Consider the following 20,337-nt stretch of genomic DNA (forward strand, 5'->3'; position numbering starts at 1 on the left):
TTGAAATGTTTGACTCTTGATCATTTATAATTGATCATATGTTTGATAAGTTCTACAAGATTTTTTTCTGTTACTCCAAAATGACATTTATCGCAGGTCACATGTTGTGATTCGATGCTGCATATAAAACACCTGTGGAAGTTTGTCTGTCCTCAGTCTGATGAAGGGCCTCGGCCCCAAATGTCATGTAGCTGAATAAACGGTTTGGGAGCTCACAGGTTGTGCGGACCTTCCTTTATTTTTTCTTGTTCACTGTACCAAAAATGTATCAGACTGAAAACCCCTGTCCTGAAAACATACTGAACCAGAGTTTTTCTGTACCGTTACACCCCTGTACACATTGTGCTCACTCTTCATCCAAATAAAAATTCCTGTCTTTTTCCACTCTGTTTCAGAACTGTTAGTCAGCAGGATGACAGCTAAACTACTTCCCTCATGTATTTATTTATTTACCTATTTATTTGTCTATTTTATTTATTTTTTTTTTTTCCTGTGAACTTCCACACTTTGTAGCATTTTTTGATACTTTCCATGAATGTATAGAAGCCCTCATTGTTAACATTAAGAACATTGTATGAATGTCGTGTACCAAATGAAAACTCTAATAAAAACTTGAATTATATATTAAAAAAAAAGCTATTTTTTTTCTCCAAGACCTTGACTTTATGTACTTTTATACTTGCGTACCTACTTTTTTGGTTGAAACTATACCTGTTATGTGTCGTCGAAAACTTCATTTTTAATAATGTACGAATGAATGAATGCATTAATTCACTGTAAATTATGTCCGACTAACAAAAACTTTTTCAAAACATGAAAATCACACAAGCAAATTTCACTAGAATCCTTCCAGCACCAACCAGTTAGTGAAATTAAATTAAGTTTTTTTTTTAACCCTTTCATGCATAAATTGTGAGAACCTTAGTCAAAATTTTTTTCTTCAGTGTTTTTATTCCTCCTTAGCCATGAAAAAAACAATGTGATTGAGTCTTTTTTTTTCTATGGAGTTACAAAAATATCCATGCATTTAACTTTTGAAGTAAAGAAACGTGTTTAAAACCCAATATCAGAAAGTGATATGAAAACAATGAATTAAAAACATTTTTAATGCTGCTAATCTGATGTCTTCTCACATTTTAACATAATCTAATGCTAGTAATTACTCACTTCATGGAGATAATATGCAAAAAAAAAAACCTTCTTGTCTAATAAATAACAACTGATTTACACTCAAACATGTTAGTACAGATCTGGTTTATCAAGAACAGCACAGTTACAGTCATGGTCTGAATTACAGTGTATGGGATGGTGCATCAGTGTTCACTGTGTCGGCTGATATGGAACTAAAACAACAAAACCCATGAATATACAAGAGAACAGCTGGAGAAGAACTGTCCACTGGAGTGACCTATGCATGAAAGGGTTAATTTTTTTTCCTCATGTATTTCTTATCTTACCAGATTATGTGCCTTTGCGCATTTTCTAAAATTCAACTTTGAGAGAACATTTTTTTCCATACTTTATTAAGACTTTCATGCAAAATTCCAGATTTTTCAAGGTCTGGAAAGCAGCATTTCAAAATTCCATACTTTCTAAGACCTGCACACACACCCTGCGTACATGGAAACGACTGACCGCATTAGCTTGGATTCAACTCGTGTCTGTGTCACAGCTCCTTAACCCGCTGTACCTTCCTGTATTTTACTTGCACAGGCCTGATGCATTCTCTAAGCACAAATCACTCCAGCCTCAGACATCCACTGACGCATGTGGTTTTACATGCACTCGCTCCTGGATGGATTCGGACTTCCTGCTTTGATTAAAATCAGTTGTAACAGTTCATTTGACAAAGGGTTACGCATCAGCTCAGACTGTCAGTTCATTACACGAACGCTTATAGGAAATGAATAAACCAGCTGAGCTCAAACAATAAGCTATCAGACAGTGCATGAGCCAGTTCATTAACAACCACCACCTGGAAATGAAGAAAACACCTGTTAAATGTTCACCGAGATGGACTGAAACGTAAGAACAGGGTCAGTCTCAAACACAGACTGGTATTTATCTGCGTTTTTAAAGACACTCTTTAACCCTTTCATGCATGAATTATGAGGACATTAATTAAGTTTTTTTTTCTTTAATCCTCCTTAGACATTTAAAAAACAGTGAGATTAATTTTTTTTTAATGAAGCTATTTTTCATGGAGTTGCAAAAATGTGCGTTTAATTTTTAAAGCAATGGAACGTGTATTTACCGATATACTGTGTGAAAACTATGAAATAAAAACATGAAATGCTGCTAATTTGATGTTTTCTCACATTTTAACATACACTACAAACAAAAAGTTATGGATATTTAAAATTTTAGGGGCTATTTTTTTCAGTTGGGATTTTTGCACAATGCTTTTTACTTTTTTTTTGTGTGTGTGAATTGAATTGAAACACATTTTTTAATGACCAGACATCGTTTTATTTACAAATGGCAAAAATGACAAAAAAAAAAAAAAAAAACAACAACAAAAAAGAAAAGAAATATCCTTAACTTTTTGTTTGAAGTAAACTCCAATACTAGCCACTTCATGGAGATAATATACCAAAAAACAAAACAAAACAAAAAAAAAACAACTTTTGTTGTTAATTACAGTCTAATAACAATAACAAGGAATTGATTTACACTCAAACATGTTGGATCTGGTTTATCAAGAACAGCCAAGTTACAGTAATGTTATCAATTGCAGTGTATTGTGTTGGCTGATATGAAACTAAAATAACAAAATCCATGAATATACAAGAGAACAGCTGTAGAAGAACTGTCCACTGGAGTGACCACTGTGCATGAAAGGGTTAAAATGAATATTCAAGTATGTTCAAGGTTATGGTGATGTTTGTCACTTTATTGCATATTACACAAATTGTATATTGTTGCTGTCAGGTACTTGTGCGGGTCAGAAACAGAGAAAACTGTAGAAAGTCACTCTTTGAGCAAACATAAATAACTGTCTCCATCCACTGTCACTGATCCAACTCCATGGGCTTTACTGGTGAATCAATGTTGGAGAAGATGACTGTGTTTCCATGGTAACTACTGAGTCTCCGAACGTCCAAATGGGTCATATCTGATGACCACGAAAAGATGAAGAACTGTATTTTACACCAATTACTGACATAGATTCATAGGTTTAATGGATCAGAAGTTATTAAATATTTTAGATGAGTGCATTGTTTTGGTCCCCAGTGGTTGTTTGGGTCTTTATGGCTTAAATTACACTGAACTGGTTTCTCTGCTGCTTTTAATGCTGCACCTCCAGTGAAATAAGTCTTCTCTCCTCATTGTAGTCCAGTGTTTTTCAACGATGGGGTCGGTACCCCATGTGGGGTCGCCTGGAATTCAAATGGGGTTGCCTGAAATTTCTAGTAATTGATAAAAAACAAAAAAAACTTACTATAAAAAATCTATGTTGAGTTGACAGAGACAATCCCAATCCATAATAGACAAACTGTGAGTGTGAAACTGCAGCACTGTAGTTCTGTTTCTGTGTCAAATGTTCACTGTGGTCAGTTTCAGACGCTGCAGCTCTTTCATAACTCATAGTTTCAGTTCTTGTTTGTTCAGTATTAATTGTCCTCCTTGTAAATCACAGCTGGACTGACTGGACAGATCCTGACCAAGGAAAATAAAATTCTCTGTTTGTGCAGTAATCTACACCTGGATTTACTGCCTCCATTAGGGATGGGATCATTAAGAATTTAACGATTCCGATTCCATTATCAATATTACTTATCGATCCGATTCCTTATCGACTCTCTTATCGATTCTCATTGGGTGAGGGAATAAAAGAGTACAAACAGGTGTGTTTGCATTAACTGTCTTTTATATTTCCATCTGCACAGAAAATAGAACATATGAACAAATAATAAGAACAGATGACGTCGGGCCCGGTTGGGGGGGGGGCAGTGAAAGTGAAACTACAGACTCTTTACTAATTCCTCTATTGCTGCATTTCTACTTCGTGGAACCGGTTCGACTCGGCTCGGCTTGTCTCCCGTTGTTGTTCACCTCATTTCCTTTCCCTTCTTACCTTCGGAAACTTGTATTTGAGGAGTTACGACGTTTGTAGCCCGCACTGGAACCGGAACCGGCCCGACATTAACTCTGCTGCTACATTCACAAGCGCTGCTAAGTATTGAATTAAATACGTGACATTCCTGTAAATGATTCACATGCTGTGGACAAATGTTTGAGGAGACTGGAGGGATTCCACCTTTAGAAGACACGGAAGCTTTGACAGTGTTCCAAGTAAGTGGACTTGATGTGGTCTGTTTGGACCTGGTGTGGTCTGTTTAGACCTGGTGTGGTCTGTTTGGACCTGGTGTGGTCTGTTTGGACCTGGTGTGGTCTATTTGGACCTGGTGTGGTCTGTTTGGACCTGGTGTGGTCTGTTTGGACCTGGTGTGGTCTGTTTAGACCTGGTGTGGTCTGTTTGGACCTGGTGTGGTCTGTTTGGACCTGGTGTGGTCTGTTTAGACCTGGTGTGGTCTGTTTGGACCTGGTGTGGTCTGTTTGGACCTGCTGTGGTCTGTTTAGACCTGGTGTGGTCTGTGTGGACCTGGTGTGGTCTGTTTGGACCTGGTGTGGTCTGTTTGGACCTGGTGTGGTCTGTTTGGACCTGGTGTGGTCTGTTTAGACCTGGTGTGGTCTGTTTGGACCTGGTGTGGTCTGTTTAGACCTGGTGTGGTCTGTTTGGACCTGGTGTGGTCTGTTTGGACCTGCTGTGGTCTGTTTAGACCTGGTGTGGTCTGTGTGGACCTGGTGTGGTCTGTTTGGACCTGGTGTGGTCTGTTTGGACAGTTTCTGCCTCAACTCCATGTTGTCTACGTTCTGACCAAAACAATGCAGCGTACGTGTGACGTCTGCGCATGCACAGCGAAGGCAGAATCGATAAACAGAATCGTTAAGCAGGCAGGCAAACGATTCCAAGGAATCAAGCTACTGGGAACCGGTTCTCAAAAAGAACCGGTTCTCGATTACCATCCCTAGCCTCCATCCATATAATATACATTATATAGACTAAATGTCATCTGAAATTAACGTTTACTTGCAGTATATCAAACTATTACATGATCAAAAACAAATTAATTTTAGCAAAGAAAAAAACCCTCTCCATTTAGAATGTCTGGGGTCGCCAGAAATTAGTGATGTTAAAATGAGGTCACGAGCCAAAAAAGGGTGGAAACCACTGTGTTAAAGGGTCTATATGCAGTATTTTTACTTCAAATATGTTAAAAAATGACATAAAATGACACGAGCCAAAGACGGTTGGGAACCACTGGTGTAGTCGATCTGGTCTTTTCTGCAGAACAGCTACACTGACTGATGGAGGTGAATCAGCCGCCTCCACTGAGTCATTTATGTAGTTCATTCTCCAAATGATGGTCATATCCTTCTAGTAGTAAAGTATTCAGCCTGGTGTGATTTCTTTTCCAGATCTAGGATTTTGACTCTAGCAGCCCACGTTGAAAAGGACAATAATGAATTTAATTTGGCCACATTCAGACTAAAAAAAACAAAAAACACTGATATAAAAGAAACAGATTCCTCTAAAAATGTCCCATATGAAAACAAGTTAGTGTGCTGGAAGTAAGGATTTTACACGCCTGGGAACATTAGCATGATGATTATTTTACTAATGTTTACAAGCTGGATAGAAGAATGTCTTTAATGCTACAAAGTAATCCAGCAGGAATGTGCTCTTGCATGTGTTTATTGTCCATATAAATGTTTGTTTGCATTGCGACAGAGTTGAACCACATTCAGCATTTTTTGTGATTCCCCCTTCCATGAGTTCACAAAGTGTGGTGAATCAGGAATCTATTGTAGCCGGTAAATTATTATTACCTCCGCCAAGGAGGTTCTGTTTTTGTCGGCGTTGGTTTGTCTGTTTGTCTGTTTGTGTGCAAAATAACTCAAAACGTTATGGACGGATTAGGATGAAAATTTCAGGAAATGTTGATACTGGCACAAGGAACAAATGATTAAATTTTGGTGGTGATCAGGGGTGGGGGGGTGGGGGTGGGGGGGGAGCACTGATCTGCCTTGGTGGAGGTCTGCGCTCTCCGAGTGCTTCTAGTTATTGTTACCTCCACCAGGAGACATTGTGATCACTTTGCTTTGTGTGCGCGCGTGTTTGTTTGTTTGCGAGATAACTCAAAAACTTATGGATGGATTTTCAGGAAATTTTCAGGAAATGTTGATACTGGCACAAGGAAGAAATTGTTAAATTTTGGTGGTGATGGGGGGGGGGGGGTGTTGAGCCGCATTATGTAATAAATTCCCATTATGTTATAAAAGCTCAAAATATAGTAAGAATGTCACATCATCTTGTAATAAAGCTGCATTATGTAATAATAATAATATAATAATAATAATAAACTTTATTTGTATAGCACCTTTCATACAGAAATTGTAGTCCAAAGTGCTTCACATTGATTGAAAAAATACAATATTAAAATACATTAAGATTTGATTATACATCAAGAAATAAAATGAAATTTGAGAGAAATACAATAAAATAAAAATAAATATAAAAACAGCGCACATTAAAATATTTGATTATGCATAGAATTTTTGAATTGCAAGAAATAAGATGAAATTTGAAATACAATAAAATAAAAAATAAAAACAGAAATACAATAAAATAAAATAAAAATAAAAACCGCACATTCCTGGTTCCTGAATTGTGACCCCATTTTTATCTCCTTTCAAAGGCTAATGAGAATAAAAATGTTTTTAATTTGGTTTTAAATATATTCAGTGAACTGGCTTCTCTCATGTCTTTTGGAATTGTATTCCATAACTTTGGTGCATAGTTAGTAAAGGCTGCGTCCCCCATTTTCTTTGTAATATTTCTGGGAGTCGCTAGTAACCCTGCGTTTGATGACCTCAGTGTTCTAGTTTGTACATAATCGATCAGTGAGTTTGCAATGTAACTTGGTCCGGTTCCATTTAGAGCTTTATACGTGAGGAGTAGTATCTTAAAATCAATTCTGTAGGTTACCGGTAGCCAGTGCAGGGAAACCAACACTGGAGTAATGTGCTCTCTCTTCTTGGTTTTGGTTAATAACCTAGCTGCAGAGTTCTGAATCAGCTGAAGTCTGTCTGTGCTGCTTTTTGGAAGACCTGTAAGGAGTGCATTACAGTAGTATTATGTAATAAACTGACGCATTTTGTAATTTTTGAAAATTGTAAAATTGTAAAATCTAGTGAAAAATGCTAAATACAGAGGATAATATTACAATATATGGTGATAAATTCCTTAAGAAATAAATAGAGAGAAAAAAATCATTGGAAACTGCCACAAAATCAGCACTGGGTCTTTATGGGTTAAAAGTAACATGTAAATCTGAGTTTGTTAGTTTTCATGTAATGGTGGTGCATTTACCCATATGTTTGGTCGTTCCCCCTCATCTTTCACATCTACGTAATAGCTGTGTTTGGAAGGATTCTCTCTGTTATTGAGTTGCGTTCTCACTGAGTCCTCATGTTTTGTAATCAGCTCCTTATCCAGCTGCATGAAGACGTCATCCTGGTGATCGTCTTCTTCTGGAAATGTTTATAGAAAACATGTGCTCTGATATCAGCAGCATCCAAGATTTTGTTACAAACTGCTCCGGGTCAACAGAAGGCAGCAGCACTTACTGTACCCCAATGTAAACAGTAGCATCTTATCCAAGACATCAGCCCCAAACATGTGTTTTCACGCCTCAGACGTTTCCTGTACGACAACGGCAGCTTCTGTCGGTGTTGTGTGATCTGCCAGATGATGTACAGATTTCATAACGCTGAGGTGATGCATGAAACAAATGTTTATTTACGTGCACTGGGTGGCAGGTCCTATGGCTGAGGATGAGTCCGCTCTGTTATTGGTGGATGTACACAGACTGAACAGATCATCACAGCTGAACCCAGGAACGTGTCCCAGAGGGCGTACAAGGTTAGAAATATACAAGTGGAAAACACACACAGATATCTATCATTCGTACAGTTTATCAGCTCCATTTGTGCTTCTTATTTCAGCTACAGTACATTCATTTAAGAAGTCCAGGCTATTTAACCCTTTCATGCATACTGGTCACTACAGTGGGCAGCTATTCTACAGCTGTTCTCTTGTATATTCATGAATTTTGTTGTTTTTTTCATTGTTTTTTTTTTTTTTTTTTTTTAACACATATCTTTTTAAAGTTTTAAGACACTACATATCTTTTCTGACATGAATTGGTAACATTATGTAGATCTCTCCTGAGCATAAACTCCCAGAATCACAAGCGTTACCCATAGTTTTCACATAATTTATCAGTAAATACATGTTTCTGTGTCAAAAATTAAACATATGGTGTTCAGCTGAGTAGACATTTTTGCAACTTCATGAAAAATAGGTTCATAAGATTTTTTTTTTTTTTTCATTATGTTTTTTAGGCATTTTTAAAAATTATTTTTATTTATTTATTTATTTTTTTATTATTACTTATTTTTCAGAAGAAAATTTTCAATCGTATTGTTTTTTTCATGCCTAAAGAGGAATAATAACACTCAGGAAAAAATTTTTTGATTAAGGTTCTCATAATTTGTGCATGAAAGGGTTCATTTCATTAAATGTTCTCAACTGACCATCACTGATTTACTTCATGCTTCCAGAAAATAATGTTATTAGTCCTTGCATTGCCTCATGAATCCAAAATTGTTCTTTATTTGACTTAAAACACACAACACCACACAATACTACAGTAGAACATGAGAAAATAAATAGCATAAGACCGCTGAACTCAATATAATATCCCCCCTCACACACTGTTGAGCCGCATTATGTAATAAATTCCCATTGTGTAATGAAAGTTCAAAATGTAATAAGAATGTCACGACATCTTGTAATAAAGCCGCATTATGTAATAAACTGACGCATTTTGTAATAAACTACCTCAAAGCATTATGTAGTAAATTTTTTCACATTATGTAGTAAGTTATTACAATTTGAGAAATTTATTACAAAATGCACTGGACACATTTTTATTTTCAGGAAAATGTAATGTACTAAATTAATCTGTAAACTGTGTGGTTAAAGTTCTGATGACATTACCTGTAGCTCCTGTGACTAATTTCTTCTAAATTACTCTGAAATTATATTAATTTGGATTGTTATTACATAATGAACCATGTAATTACATTTTTTTTTTTTTAATAAAATGTGTCAAGCCAAAGTGAAGGGGACAGTTTATACCCACTGTAACTCCTTCAACATATAGACAGGATCTCCTCAGTGTCTCCTCTAATGTCAGATTTATGGATCATTTCTCACTGTATTAAAATGATTCGTACTCATTTCTCTAGTTTCCTCCCAGGATGTGATCAGAGAGCGTGTCCTTTGGACATGTTGGACATGTCCTCCACTAAATGTTCAGCAGATGTCTCATCACCATCCGTCTTTCATTGCCTCCAGTAAAAATAACTTAGTGGTTTGGCGGTGGTCCATACATTACCACACACTGACCATGTGGAGAACATAATATTTCCTCCTTATTTCGTGGCTGCTCTGGGGGTTTTCTCACTGGGTGGAGGAACGACTCACATAGGTGCCTCCACCGTCTGGAATACTGAGATAGACAAACACTTCTGTTCTACGCCACGGCCATGTTGGTTTTCTACTTTTTATGGCGTTCTGTTGAAGCTGATTTTAGAATAGAATAGAATAGAATAGAATAGAATAGAATAGAATAGAACAGAACAGAATTGAATAGAACAGAACAGAATAGAATAGAATAGAATAGAACAGAATAGAATAGAACAGAATAGAATAGAAAAAAACAGAATAGAACAGAATAGAATAGAACAGAATAGAATAGAACAAAATAGAATAGAATAGAATAGAACAGAACAGAATTAGAATAGAATAGAATAGAATAGAATAGAATAGAACAGAAGAGAAGAGAAGAGAAGAGAATAGAATAGAACAAAATAGAATAGAATAGAACAGAACAGAACAGAATAGAACAGAACAGAATTAGAATAGAATAGAATAGAATAGAATAGAATAGAATAGAATAGAATAGAATAGAATAGAATAGAATAGAACAAAATAGAATGGAACAGAATAGAACAGAACAGAATAAAACAGAATTGAATAGAACAAAACAGAATAGAATAGAATAGAACAGAATAGAATAGAACAGAACAGAATAGAATAGAATAGAACAGAATAGAACAGAACAGAATAAAACAGAAATGAATAGAACAAAACAGAATAGAATAGAATAGAACAGAATAGAACAGAAAAAAACAGAATAGAATAGAACAGAAAAGAATAAAATAGAACAGAATAGAATAGAACAGAACAGAATAGAATAGAATAGAATAGAATAGAACAGAACAGAACAGAATTAGAATAGAATAGAATAGAAGAGAAGAGAAGAGAAGAAAATAGAATAGAATAGAACAGAACAGAATTAGAATAGAATAGAATAGAATAGAATGGAATAGAACAGAACAGAACAGAACAGAACAGAATAGAATAGAACAAAATCGAATAGAATAGAACAGAATAGAATAGAACAGAACAGAATTAGAATAGAATAGAATAGAACAGAATAGAATAGAACAGAATATAATTAGAATAGAATAGAATAGAACACAATAGAACAGAGTAGACTAGACTAGACTAGACTTGACTAGACTAGACTAGACTAGACTACTGTAGACTAGAATAGAATAGAATAGAATAGAATAGAACAGACTAGACTAGACTAGACTAGACTAGAATAGAATAGACTTTATTTGCCATTTGCACAGATCCGTCGCAGTATAGGTAGATTGGAATTCTAGTACGTTTCCCTGAGTCATGGAGTTAAAAAAGTCATGAAACACAGCTAAAACATTTAAAACCATTGTTGCACAGACAGGCACAAATACACACTGTAAAAAAAAGTACTGTACCACAAAAATAATAATAATAAAAGTATAAAAGTACTGGGAGGTAGAACAAGTTACTGCACATTCGGTTAAAGTGGCTGTGCGCATATTTAGGAGAATATTCTTCTTATGAAAGGAGAATAAGAAGAGAGATGGTTTGATGCCAATAAATTATCACTAAATGTAAAAAAAAAAACAACAAAGTTTATAATTTTTGGTAAGAAAAAAAGGGAGGAAAATGTAGTACTGACTCTAAATGGAATTAATATTGAAAGGGTCTCTGAACTTCACTTTTTGGGAGTAATATTGGATGAAGGTCTGACGTGGAAATCCCATATTGTACATGTGAGGAAAAAAATGTGTTAAGAGTATTTTCATTCTAAATAAGGTAAAGTATTTGTTAGATTACAGGGCAATGCGAACACTGGATTGTGCACTTTGTAAATGCAAATGTAAGTGCATTTTGTAATAAATTTCTCAAATTGTAATAACTTACTACATAATGCATTGAGGTAGTTTATTACAAAATGCATCAGTTTATTACATAATGCGGCTTTATTACAAGATGACGTGACATTCTTATTACGTTTTGAACTTTTATTACATAATGGGAATTTATTACATAATGCGGCTCAACAAGGTGATACCAAAAAACTAGTACCGGGTACCAGATTCCAGGTCCTTTTTCATAATGGAAACGCAAAAAAGGCCGAGCCAAGCCGAGTCGAGCCGATACCACGCAGTGGAAATGGGGTATTATGCCGCGTTTTCACTACGTGGTACCAGCTCGACTCGACTCGACTCGCATTATTATGAAGAAAACATGTTAAATGGATAGATATCAGCTCTGAAATTAAACTACTATGAGCTATTTTTGTTGTTCTCATTATATTTGTCCAAACAAATGGACCTTTAGTTGGACCAGGCATTAAAATGAACAAGAAATTGAAAAAAACAAGGGGTGGCCCAATAATTTTTTTCCGCCACTGTATGTTCTCACTCCCATCCCATCGTTTACTGATGCTTAGAGCCTGTAGGAGCATTTTTTTGACAAGCAGGATAATACGAAAGACACCGAGACAAGGCCATGGTTATGGTTTTAGTCCAGGTGCTAAAACAACTCATTTAGGGTCATAAAAAGACTCACTAAGGACACTCTCTACTTCAGGGGTGTCAAACTCATTTTCTTTCAGGGGCCATATTCAGCCCAATTTGATCTCCAGCGGGCCGGAACCAGTAAAATAATAACATAATAACCTATAAATATTGACAACTTCAAATTTTTTAGCACAAAAAATAACATTAAATGATGAAACTATTTCTATCCAAACAAAAAAAGATGTGAATAACTGGAAAAAAAAAAAAAAAAGAAATTCCTGAAGAAAAATAAGTGCAATTTTTTTCAATATTATGCCTCAACTTATGATTTATACATGTGTATTACAGATCGGATCTACCAAGGCACAAAATAGGCAGAATATTGTTAAAATTGCACTTATTTTTCTTTAGACATTCCAGGTTGTTCATATTTGTTCAGGTTATTGACATTTTATTGTTAAAGGAGATCAGAATTTAATGTTCTTTGCAATAAATCAAAGAGAAAAAATTGATGTTGCCATTATTTATGGCATAATGTCTTATTATTTTTCTCACATTAAACCAAGAAGAAAATTTGGGGTCATTATTTCTCGGTTATTCTGCTATTATTTTTGAGTTTAATGCCCTTGACTGTTAATATCTTCAGGGTAATTTTTACATTTTGCACTTTGTAAATTCATCTCGTGGGCCAGATTGGAACCTTTGGCGGGCCACTTTTGGCCCCCGGGCCACATGTTTGACACCTGTGCTCTACTTGAATAACTTGGTGATCAAAAAAGTTGTGCAATGGTTCCTCCCATTTAAACAAACAAGAACCGCTGAGCTACAACTGGCAACAAGTCATCTGTATCAAGACATCTTGGCGTGGTTTGTTTATTGGACAGGTGTAAAACCTAATATACACATTTAGCACTACTTAATAGTTTAAGTTTATAGAGGAGTACCTTCCAGATGTGTAATTTCTTTAACCCCTTTAGCCCTATCGGCTCACCCGCAGGCTGAAAAAATTATATTAATATTCATCTACTATAAAAATATAATAAATCAGGACAATGGATGTTTTTTTCAACTTTTGCTCAAAGTTTAGACCCTAATGTTAATAAAAGTACATAAAAAAGTGTATTTTAGTGCAAACTTTAATGTTCAAACATGATTTTTAATCTCTGTGGGGTGAAATATACGCTATTAAAAAATCTCCGACATGAACAATTAATTTATGCATATCGTCAATCCAGCCGAAAAGAAACAGGCGAGGATAAAAAAAATTCTAATTCCTCTTTTAGTTTGTTCCAGTTTACTCAGGCATAGTAATAGATACAATATTTTAGACAATGGGATAGATTCTGTGAGGTCTGTAAATGTCCACAGACACCAAGAACATCCATATGAACCTTATTATTGTGAAGGAATTCTTCATTTACTTTGGGAATGTCTGTTTAGGCGTTTTTCCCCTGAAAATATGGTCAGGGTTAAACAGGTTAAGAAAATTCTCTTCAAGCCCAAATGGTAAATGGTTATACAATAACCCTTTAAACTAGAGCCTCAACTTTCAGCCCATATGAAGATCATAAAATTAAAGTTTATGAAGCAGAAATTATTGCAGTCCTGCAGCAAAAGTAGGAGTAGGACGAGCCTGAAACTCCATATTAACATGTGACAATTAGTCCCTAAAGCATTTCTTAATCTTACACATGGAGCATGTTATTGCCCCAAAAGAAAACAGCTCAGTCAAATCATTTATTGTGTGATTTATAGTCCTGTACTGAAACAGGGCAGCCTCAGGAGGAACCCCAAGCTGAGAGGGAAAACGTGCTGTAAATCTCTGTGCGACCACACACAGTGAACACAGTCCACCTCTGGTCGGACCGCATTACAAGTCAATTAAAAACCAAACCACCAGACAGTCATTTCTCCTCCTTTAAAACACAGTTGTCCTCAGGGGGCTAAAAAAAGACACATATGCTTCATTTCAGCTTAAATAGCTTAATGTCAAATCGCAAACACACTCAGCTAATGATGCATACAGAAAAAAAAAAAAAAAAAGGTCTAGTATTGGCAAACACAGATACACAATTTTAAGAAGAAATACATCCAGGAAGGATGAACTGAAGATGCACCAAAGTCTAATTACCCTTAGATATTGGCTCAGTCAATATAAGATACAGTATATTGACTCAAATATCATAAGTAACATGGGAAGTACTGTACAAAATGTCAATAAAAACTTAAGTGGAAAAAAAAAAAAAAACATCCCATATGGGTCAAAACACGATATTCGAAATCTCTCTGATGGGACATTTTAGAGACAATTTGACAGATTAGTGTTACTAAATGACCCACATTTTTACTTTTAAGTTCATTTTTGTTTTAGTTGGACCATAAGGGATTATCCAAAACAAGGAGCTACTTTATATTGGAAAAAAATGTTGGAATTGCAAACAATTAAAGTTCGCTCTCTGACGGGACATTTTTGGCCCCTGGTATTTTAGGCTAGAAGTCCAACTAAAATTTCTCTTTGGAATTTCATTTAACCCTTAATAGGTAACCTGGGGTCCCAGCAGACCCCACGTTTTTAATTTTTTATGTTTTCTATGTTTTTATTTGAAGCTCGTGCGTGTTACTTCAGTTACCCTCCTAATATAGGGATCTGAAAAGTAAAATGGAACCAAAAAATTAACTCGTAGAATAATATAGGCAATACAGACATTTTGGGGTCGCCCGTGACCCCAGGTTACCTTTAACGTATATTGATTTATTGTTTTTCCATTTCAGGTATTTCAGAATATGATCAATAATTGATATTATAAATTTCTAATAACGCTAACCTTCAGTGCTTTAATCTTTTTTGAGTAGTTTTAACATCGTGTGAGGCCATGGCTAAGAGGAAAACTCTAAGTGATGAAGATATTAGGATAGAACTTGCAGATTTAGAAGTAGAATCTGAATCAGATGATGACCATTTATCGATTGATAGTGTTTATGACATCAGTTTTCCTTCTGTGAAGACTGTTTGTGAGCACCTATTCGTACTACCCAATTGTGTAGTTAGTTTAATTTTTAGTTATAGTCTAGTTTTTAGAGAAACTTTATTGAAACTGTATCGCAAATGTGTTATAGCAATGTAGTGTGTTTATTTGTAACATGTGAAACTTTTTTGAAATGTTCTGTTAACTTTAGTGAAGGAAATACTTCACGCAGTAAAGGAGAATTTATTTGGAAAATAAAGCACAATTTGTTATATTTTTTCGTTCATTGCTATCCTTTCATACTATAAGCAATAAAGTATTGTAACTGACTAAAAAATAACATTTTTAGATGTTTTTATCACCGTAGGTAACCTGGGGTCTAGCTGGACCCAGGTTACCTGTAGCTGTGGGGGGCACCATGGTTACCTATTAAGGGTTAATCTATACCTGTGCAATTCATATCACAAGGTATAAGTCTTAAGAAGTAATTAAGGCATAAATAGACCAGGATTTTGTTCTTTTCTTTGGCAGCATGGCTGTTTGAGTGTAAAAAGTCATTATCTCTGACGGGACACTTTTGACCACTGTTTAAAAATCTGACAACAGAGGCAAAAAAAAAAAAAAAAAAAAAAAAAAAAAAAAAAGAGGCCCTTTTGTGCCTAATGAAATTTATTTACCTCAGTACTTTAAAAAAAAACATTTCTGTATTTTACAAACATCATCAGATGCATTGTGTTGAGGATATTTAAATAATTATAATGACACATTGATCAGGCACAATACATTTTTTGTGCAATCCACTCTCCATTACCTCTACCAGTACTCAGTATTCAGTAACAATGTCCATCACAGACATTCTGTTATTCATATAAAAATGCCTTTTTTCCTTAGTCCTCGAAGCCATACCTTCCTAAAACCCAGGAAATAACAGCACAGTACCAGCTTTTTTTTGTTTTTTATTAATTAGCCCGATCAGCCTGCCTGCGGGCGGAAAAAATTCTGTTAATATTCATCTACTATAAAAATACAATAAATCAGGACTATGAATGTTTTTTTCAACTTTTGCTCAAAGTTTAGACCCTGATGTTAATAAAAGTACATCAAAAGTGTATTTTAGTGCAAACTTTAATGTTCAAACATGATTTTTAATCTTTGTGGGGTGAAATATACGCTATTAAAAATCTCTGACACAAACAATTAATTTATGCATATCATCGTCAATCCAGCCGAAAAAAAAAAAAAAAGGCGAGGATAAAAAATTCTAATTTCTTTTTTAGTTTATTACAGTTTACTCAGTCATAGTAATAGATAGAATATTTTAGACAATGGGAATATATTCTGTGAGGTCTGTAATGTTCACAGACACCAAGAACATCCTATGAACCTTATTATTGTGAAGGAATTCTTCATTTACTTTGGGTATGTCTGTTTAGGGCGTTTTTCCCCTGAAAATATGTTCAGGTTAAACAGGTTAAGTAAGTATCTACATGGAAACATCACGATGCAACAGTTTTTTTCAGATGCAGTTTTTAAAATTTTTATGGAATTTCCTTCGTGGTGGACAGTTTTCTTTTCTTTTTTTTTTTTTTTGGATAAAGTTGTAAGTAAGTAAGTAAGTAAATTTTATTTATAGAGCACTTTTCACAGACAGAGTCACAAAGTGCTTTATCAATTCAAATCAGAATCAAATTAAGTTTACAGAGACCCAACAGAATCCTTCAGGAGCAAACACTTGTGATTGGTGACAGTGGAAGGAAAAACTTCCTTTAACAGCAGAAACCTGGAGCAGACCCAGACTCCTGAAGGATGGCTGTCTGCCTTGACCCAGTTGGGGTTAAAGAGAGAGAGAGAGAGTAAAGGAGGAGAAAAGATGAGAGCGATAGAGATATAGAGAGACTGGGGGGGGGATGACACATGGAGTACGTTATGATGAATACATAGAGTGTAATCAGTCTGTGGTGGTCCTGGGTCAGGTGGGAGACTAAAAAGCCTTTTTGAACAGGAGGGTTTTGAGGTGTTTCTTAAAGCTCTCTACAGAGTCCATGGACCGTAGGTGTAGAGGCAGCTCATTCCATAGACGTGGTTGCCACAGCTTTAAAAGACCTGTCACCGCATGTGCTAAAAACAGGTGCGTGGAACGAACCTCTTGTCCACAAATGTGACAGAAAACCCAGAGCTGGGTCTGAGGAGGATACAGAATGTTAGAGGGTGAAGGTGCTTACGGTTTTGCTGAGGTACCCAGTGGAGATATTCCTACACTGCTTGTCCTCAGAGTGGCAGCATCCTCCACATCTGTAGACGGACACACAGGGGGGTTTGTAGAAGATGTTGGTGGGAGCTCCGAACTCCCTCCCCACGTCCACACACACCTCCCTGGGCATACACTGAGTCTTCCTCCACTCCGACTCTATACCTGAACACAGACATGGACGAAAGCCACATCAGACGTGTTCAGCAGCTGGAGGCCAGGTGCATTGTGGTCTATTTATCCAACCATGTATCCACACTGAGACAGGGGTACATGAGTTCACAAAGACTGAAGGAATCTGAATGTGTCACTGATTCAGACTGAATTTTCAGAAATTGAATGAAGGAAAATGTGAATCGAACAGCTTTTCTTAAATGGTTCTAGATTTAATTAATTTGATAACTTCTGTAATGTTTTTAACTGGACACCTGACAATTTATATTGAAATTAGGAACCGATTATCGCTAACTTTGCAGCCCCTGGTGAGAAATCACAGATCATAGACCATTCAGTTCTGTGTACAGTATGTATGTAATATTCAGTCTCTACTAATGTAAACAAATATATTTTCTTATATTGTAGCAGTCACAAATTTTTGCCAATATGGCCATTAATTTGGCTGTGAAATGGGCATTAAAATCTGTTCTAACTAGTCTTAAAAAGTCTTAAATTGAACTTGTAGAAACATGTAGGAACCCTGTATATATACAGTAACTCTCATCCATACATAAGGTGGTGTGTGTGCATGAACTGCATCAGTTTTACATTTGTAATTCCTATTCTTTGCTCAAATAATAATAATAATAATAATAATAATAATAATAATAATAATAATAATAATAACACTGTCTACAAGGAAAATACTTCCAGAATAAAAGTAATGACATTTTACCACATGAGAGTCACTGATAAAGAAACATCAAGTCCTAAATGCTGGTTGGCTGAACTTTCCAAGATACAGCCTTGGGTCAAAATGAATTCAAGAATTAAGGAGAGAATGGGTTTGACTTAAAAGGAACATTTGTCTCAGATCTACAAGATCTACTTCAAAACACTGTCTGCACATTAGAATACATTCACTTTACAGCTTCTATTTAGTGGAAGATTTATAATACTATTATATAAATGTACATAAACCAATATATATGTGTAATAACACTTAATCATATACCTAGAAAACATCAGCAAACCGGCACTTTTGTCATTTATTTTCTGATTAATCTTATTAAAATACGTAACATTTAGCACATTTAATGTCTGAAGCAAATCATTTGTAAAAAATTGTAGACCAGTGTAATCGCTAACTTTGCAGCCCCTGGTGAGAAATCATAGATCATAGACCATTCAGTTCTGTGTACAGTATGTATGTAATATTCAGTCTCTACTAATGTAAATAAATATATTTTCTTATATTGTAGCAGTCACAAATTTTTGCCAATATGGCCATTAATTTGGCTGTGAAATGGGCATTAAAATCTGTTCTAACTAGTCTTAAAAAGTCTTAAATTGAACTTGTAGAAACATGTAGGAACCCTGTATATATACAGTAACTCTCATCCATACATAAGGTGGTGTGTGTGCATGAACTGCATCAGTTTTACATTTGTAATTCCCATTCTTTGCTCGAATAATAATAATAACAATAATAATAATAATAATAATAACAACAACAACGCTGGTCTACAAGGAAAATGCTTCCAGAATAAAAGTAATGAAATTGTACCACGAGAGTCACTGATAAAGAAAAATAACTCCTATTCTTTGCTCGAATAATAATAATAATAATAATAATAATAATAATAATAGTAATCATAATAATAATTATAGTAGTAGTAGTAGTAATAATAATAATAATAATCATCATCATCATCATCATCATAATAGTAATAGTAATAATAATAATAATAATAATAATAATAATAATAATAATAATAATAATAATAATAATAATAATACACTGGTTTTGTATAGTGTTTTCTAAGCACTCAAAGATGCTTTACTATAAGCAGCCAAGGGACAAACACACAACAAATGGGTAAAACAGATACAGAGTTAATACAAAAGGGTAAACAAAGAAGAAAAATACTTAAGCAAAAAGGTAGAGACAGATATAGAAAAGAAAACACATGAGAGAAAGGTGGATGAAGGTGGATGAGGTGGGACAGGCAGACAGTTTTCATATGATGATCTGAAGAGGTGAGGTTTGAGTTGAATACTAATATGGTTATAGTAATAGAATAAACATGAAAATAAAATTCCAGTACTTTTCAGCACGTCCAGGTTGAGGTAGGCGGCAGCGAACGTGGGCTCCTCCGTCTCCGTCGGCGGCCTCAGTCGGCGAGGCTGCAGCTGAGACTTATGGGAGAATCTGGCAGAGGACGAGGCTGCGGCAGAAAGTTTGGACCTGCACTTGAGAGCTGCCCAGTATGAAGGATAGATGAGACTCATCAGTTCGTCAACACTCGAGGCTGAACGTAACCTCTGCTCCATGTCTGGCTTCGGTGGAGAGTCCTGGAAGGAGATGAAGAAGCCGCGGCTCAAAATAATGTACAAAGACTCAGGTTGCATCCATTCTAGATACATACCACATGACCGCGGGCGCTGGTAGCGCTGTTGGACATATGAGTTTTTGTTAAATTCATCTGCACAACAGCGTTTGGAGGAGACAACAATAAAAGAATGGCAGTTATTTTTCAATTGAAGTGTTAAATTATCAGCTCACATGGGGGGTCACATGACAACCAGTCAATATTATTACATGATTATTTCTGTCAGGGTCAAGCAGATTTCTTGTTCTGAACTGGAGTTGAAAGGTTTTAGGCTTATTTAGAGTCGATTAGATAACACTGGGTTACAAAAAAATGTTTTTTGCAACTTGTCTAGGTTTTTTCAACTGAATTAGGACCAGTTTGCACCGCTAAATCCAAAAATGACATCTGTTTTTCTCAATCAGGTCAGGGTTTTTTTGCTAATTTGATTTTGAAAAATTTGATCTTCTCACAAAATTGATTACATTTTTGTGACTTTATCAGTTGATTTTTTATACAGTTCTCACCCAGAATAGGTTTT

At 35.4% G+C, this 20,337-nt stretch overlaps 1 protein-coding gene across 1 annotated transcript in view; it reads right to left on the reverse strand.

Moving 5' to 3' along the window:
• Nucleotides 1-20,337, reverse strand: part of vegfc (vascular endothelial growth factor c) — a 158,115-nt gene that overhangs the window by 60,732 nt on the left and 77,046 nt on the right. Inside the window, exons 2-3 of the mRNA XM_030137724.1 lie at nucleotides 19,533-19,779; nucleotides 17,243-17,433 (exon numbers count right to left, since the gene is read on the reverse strand). Coding sequence (XP_029993584.1) covers nucleotides 17,243-17,433; nucleotides 19,533-19,779 — 438 coding nt within the window. The remainder of the gene's footprint in view (nucleotides 1-17,242; nucleotides 17,434-19,532; nucleotides 19,780-20,337) is intronic.

Source organism: Sphaeramia orbicularis, chromosome 1 (assembly GCF_902148855.1).
Source record: "Sphaeramia orbicularis chromosome 1, fSphaOr1.1, whole genome shotgun sequence".
NCBI lineage: Eukaryota > Metazoa > Chordata > Actinopteri > Kurtiformes > Apogonidae > Sphaeramia > Sphaeramia orbicularis.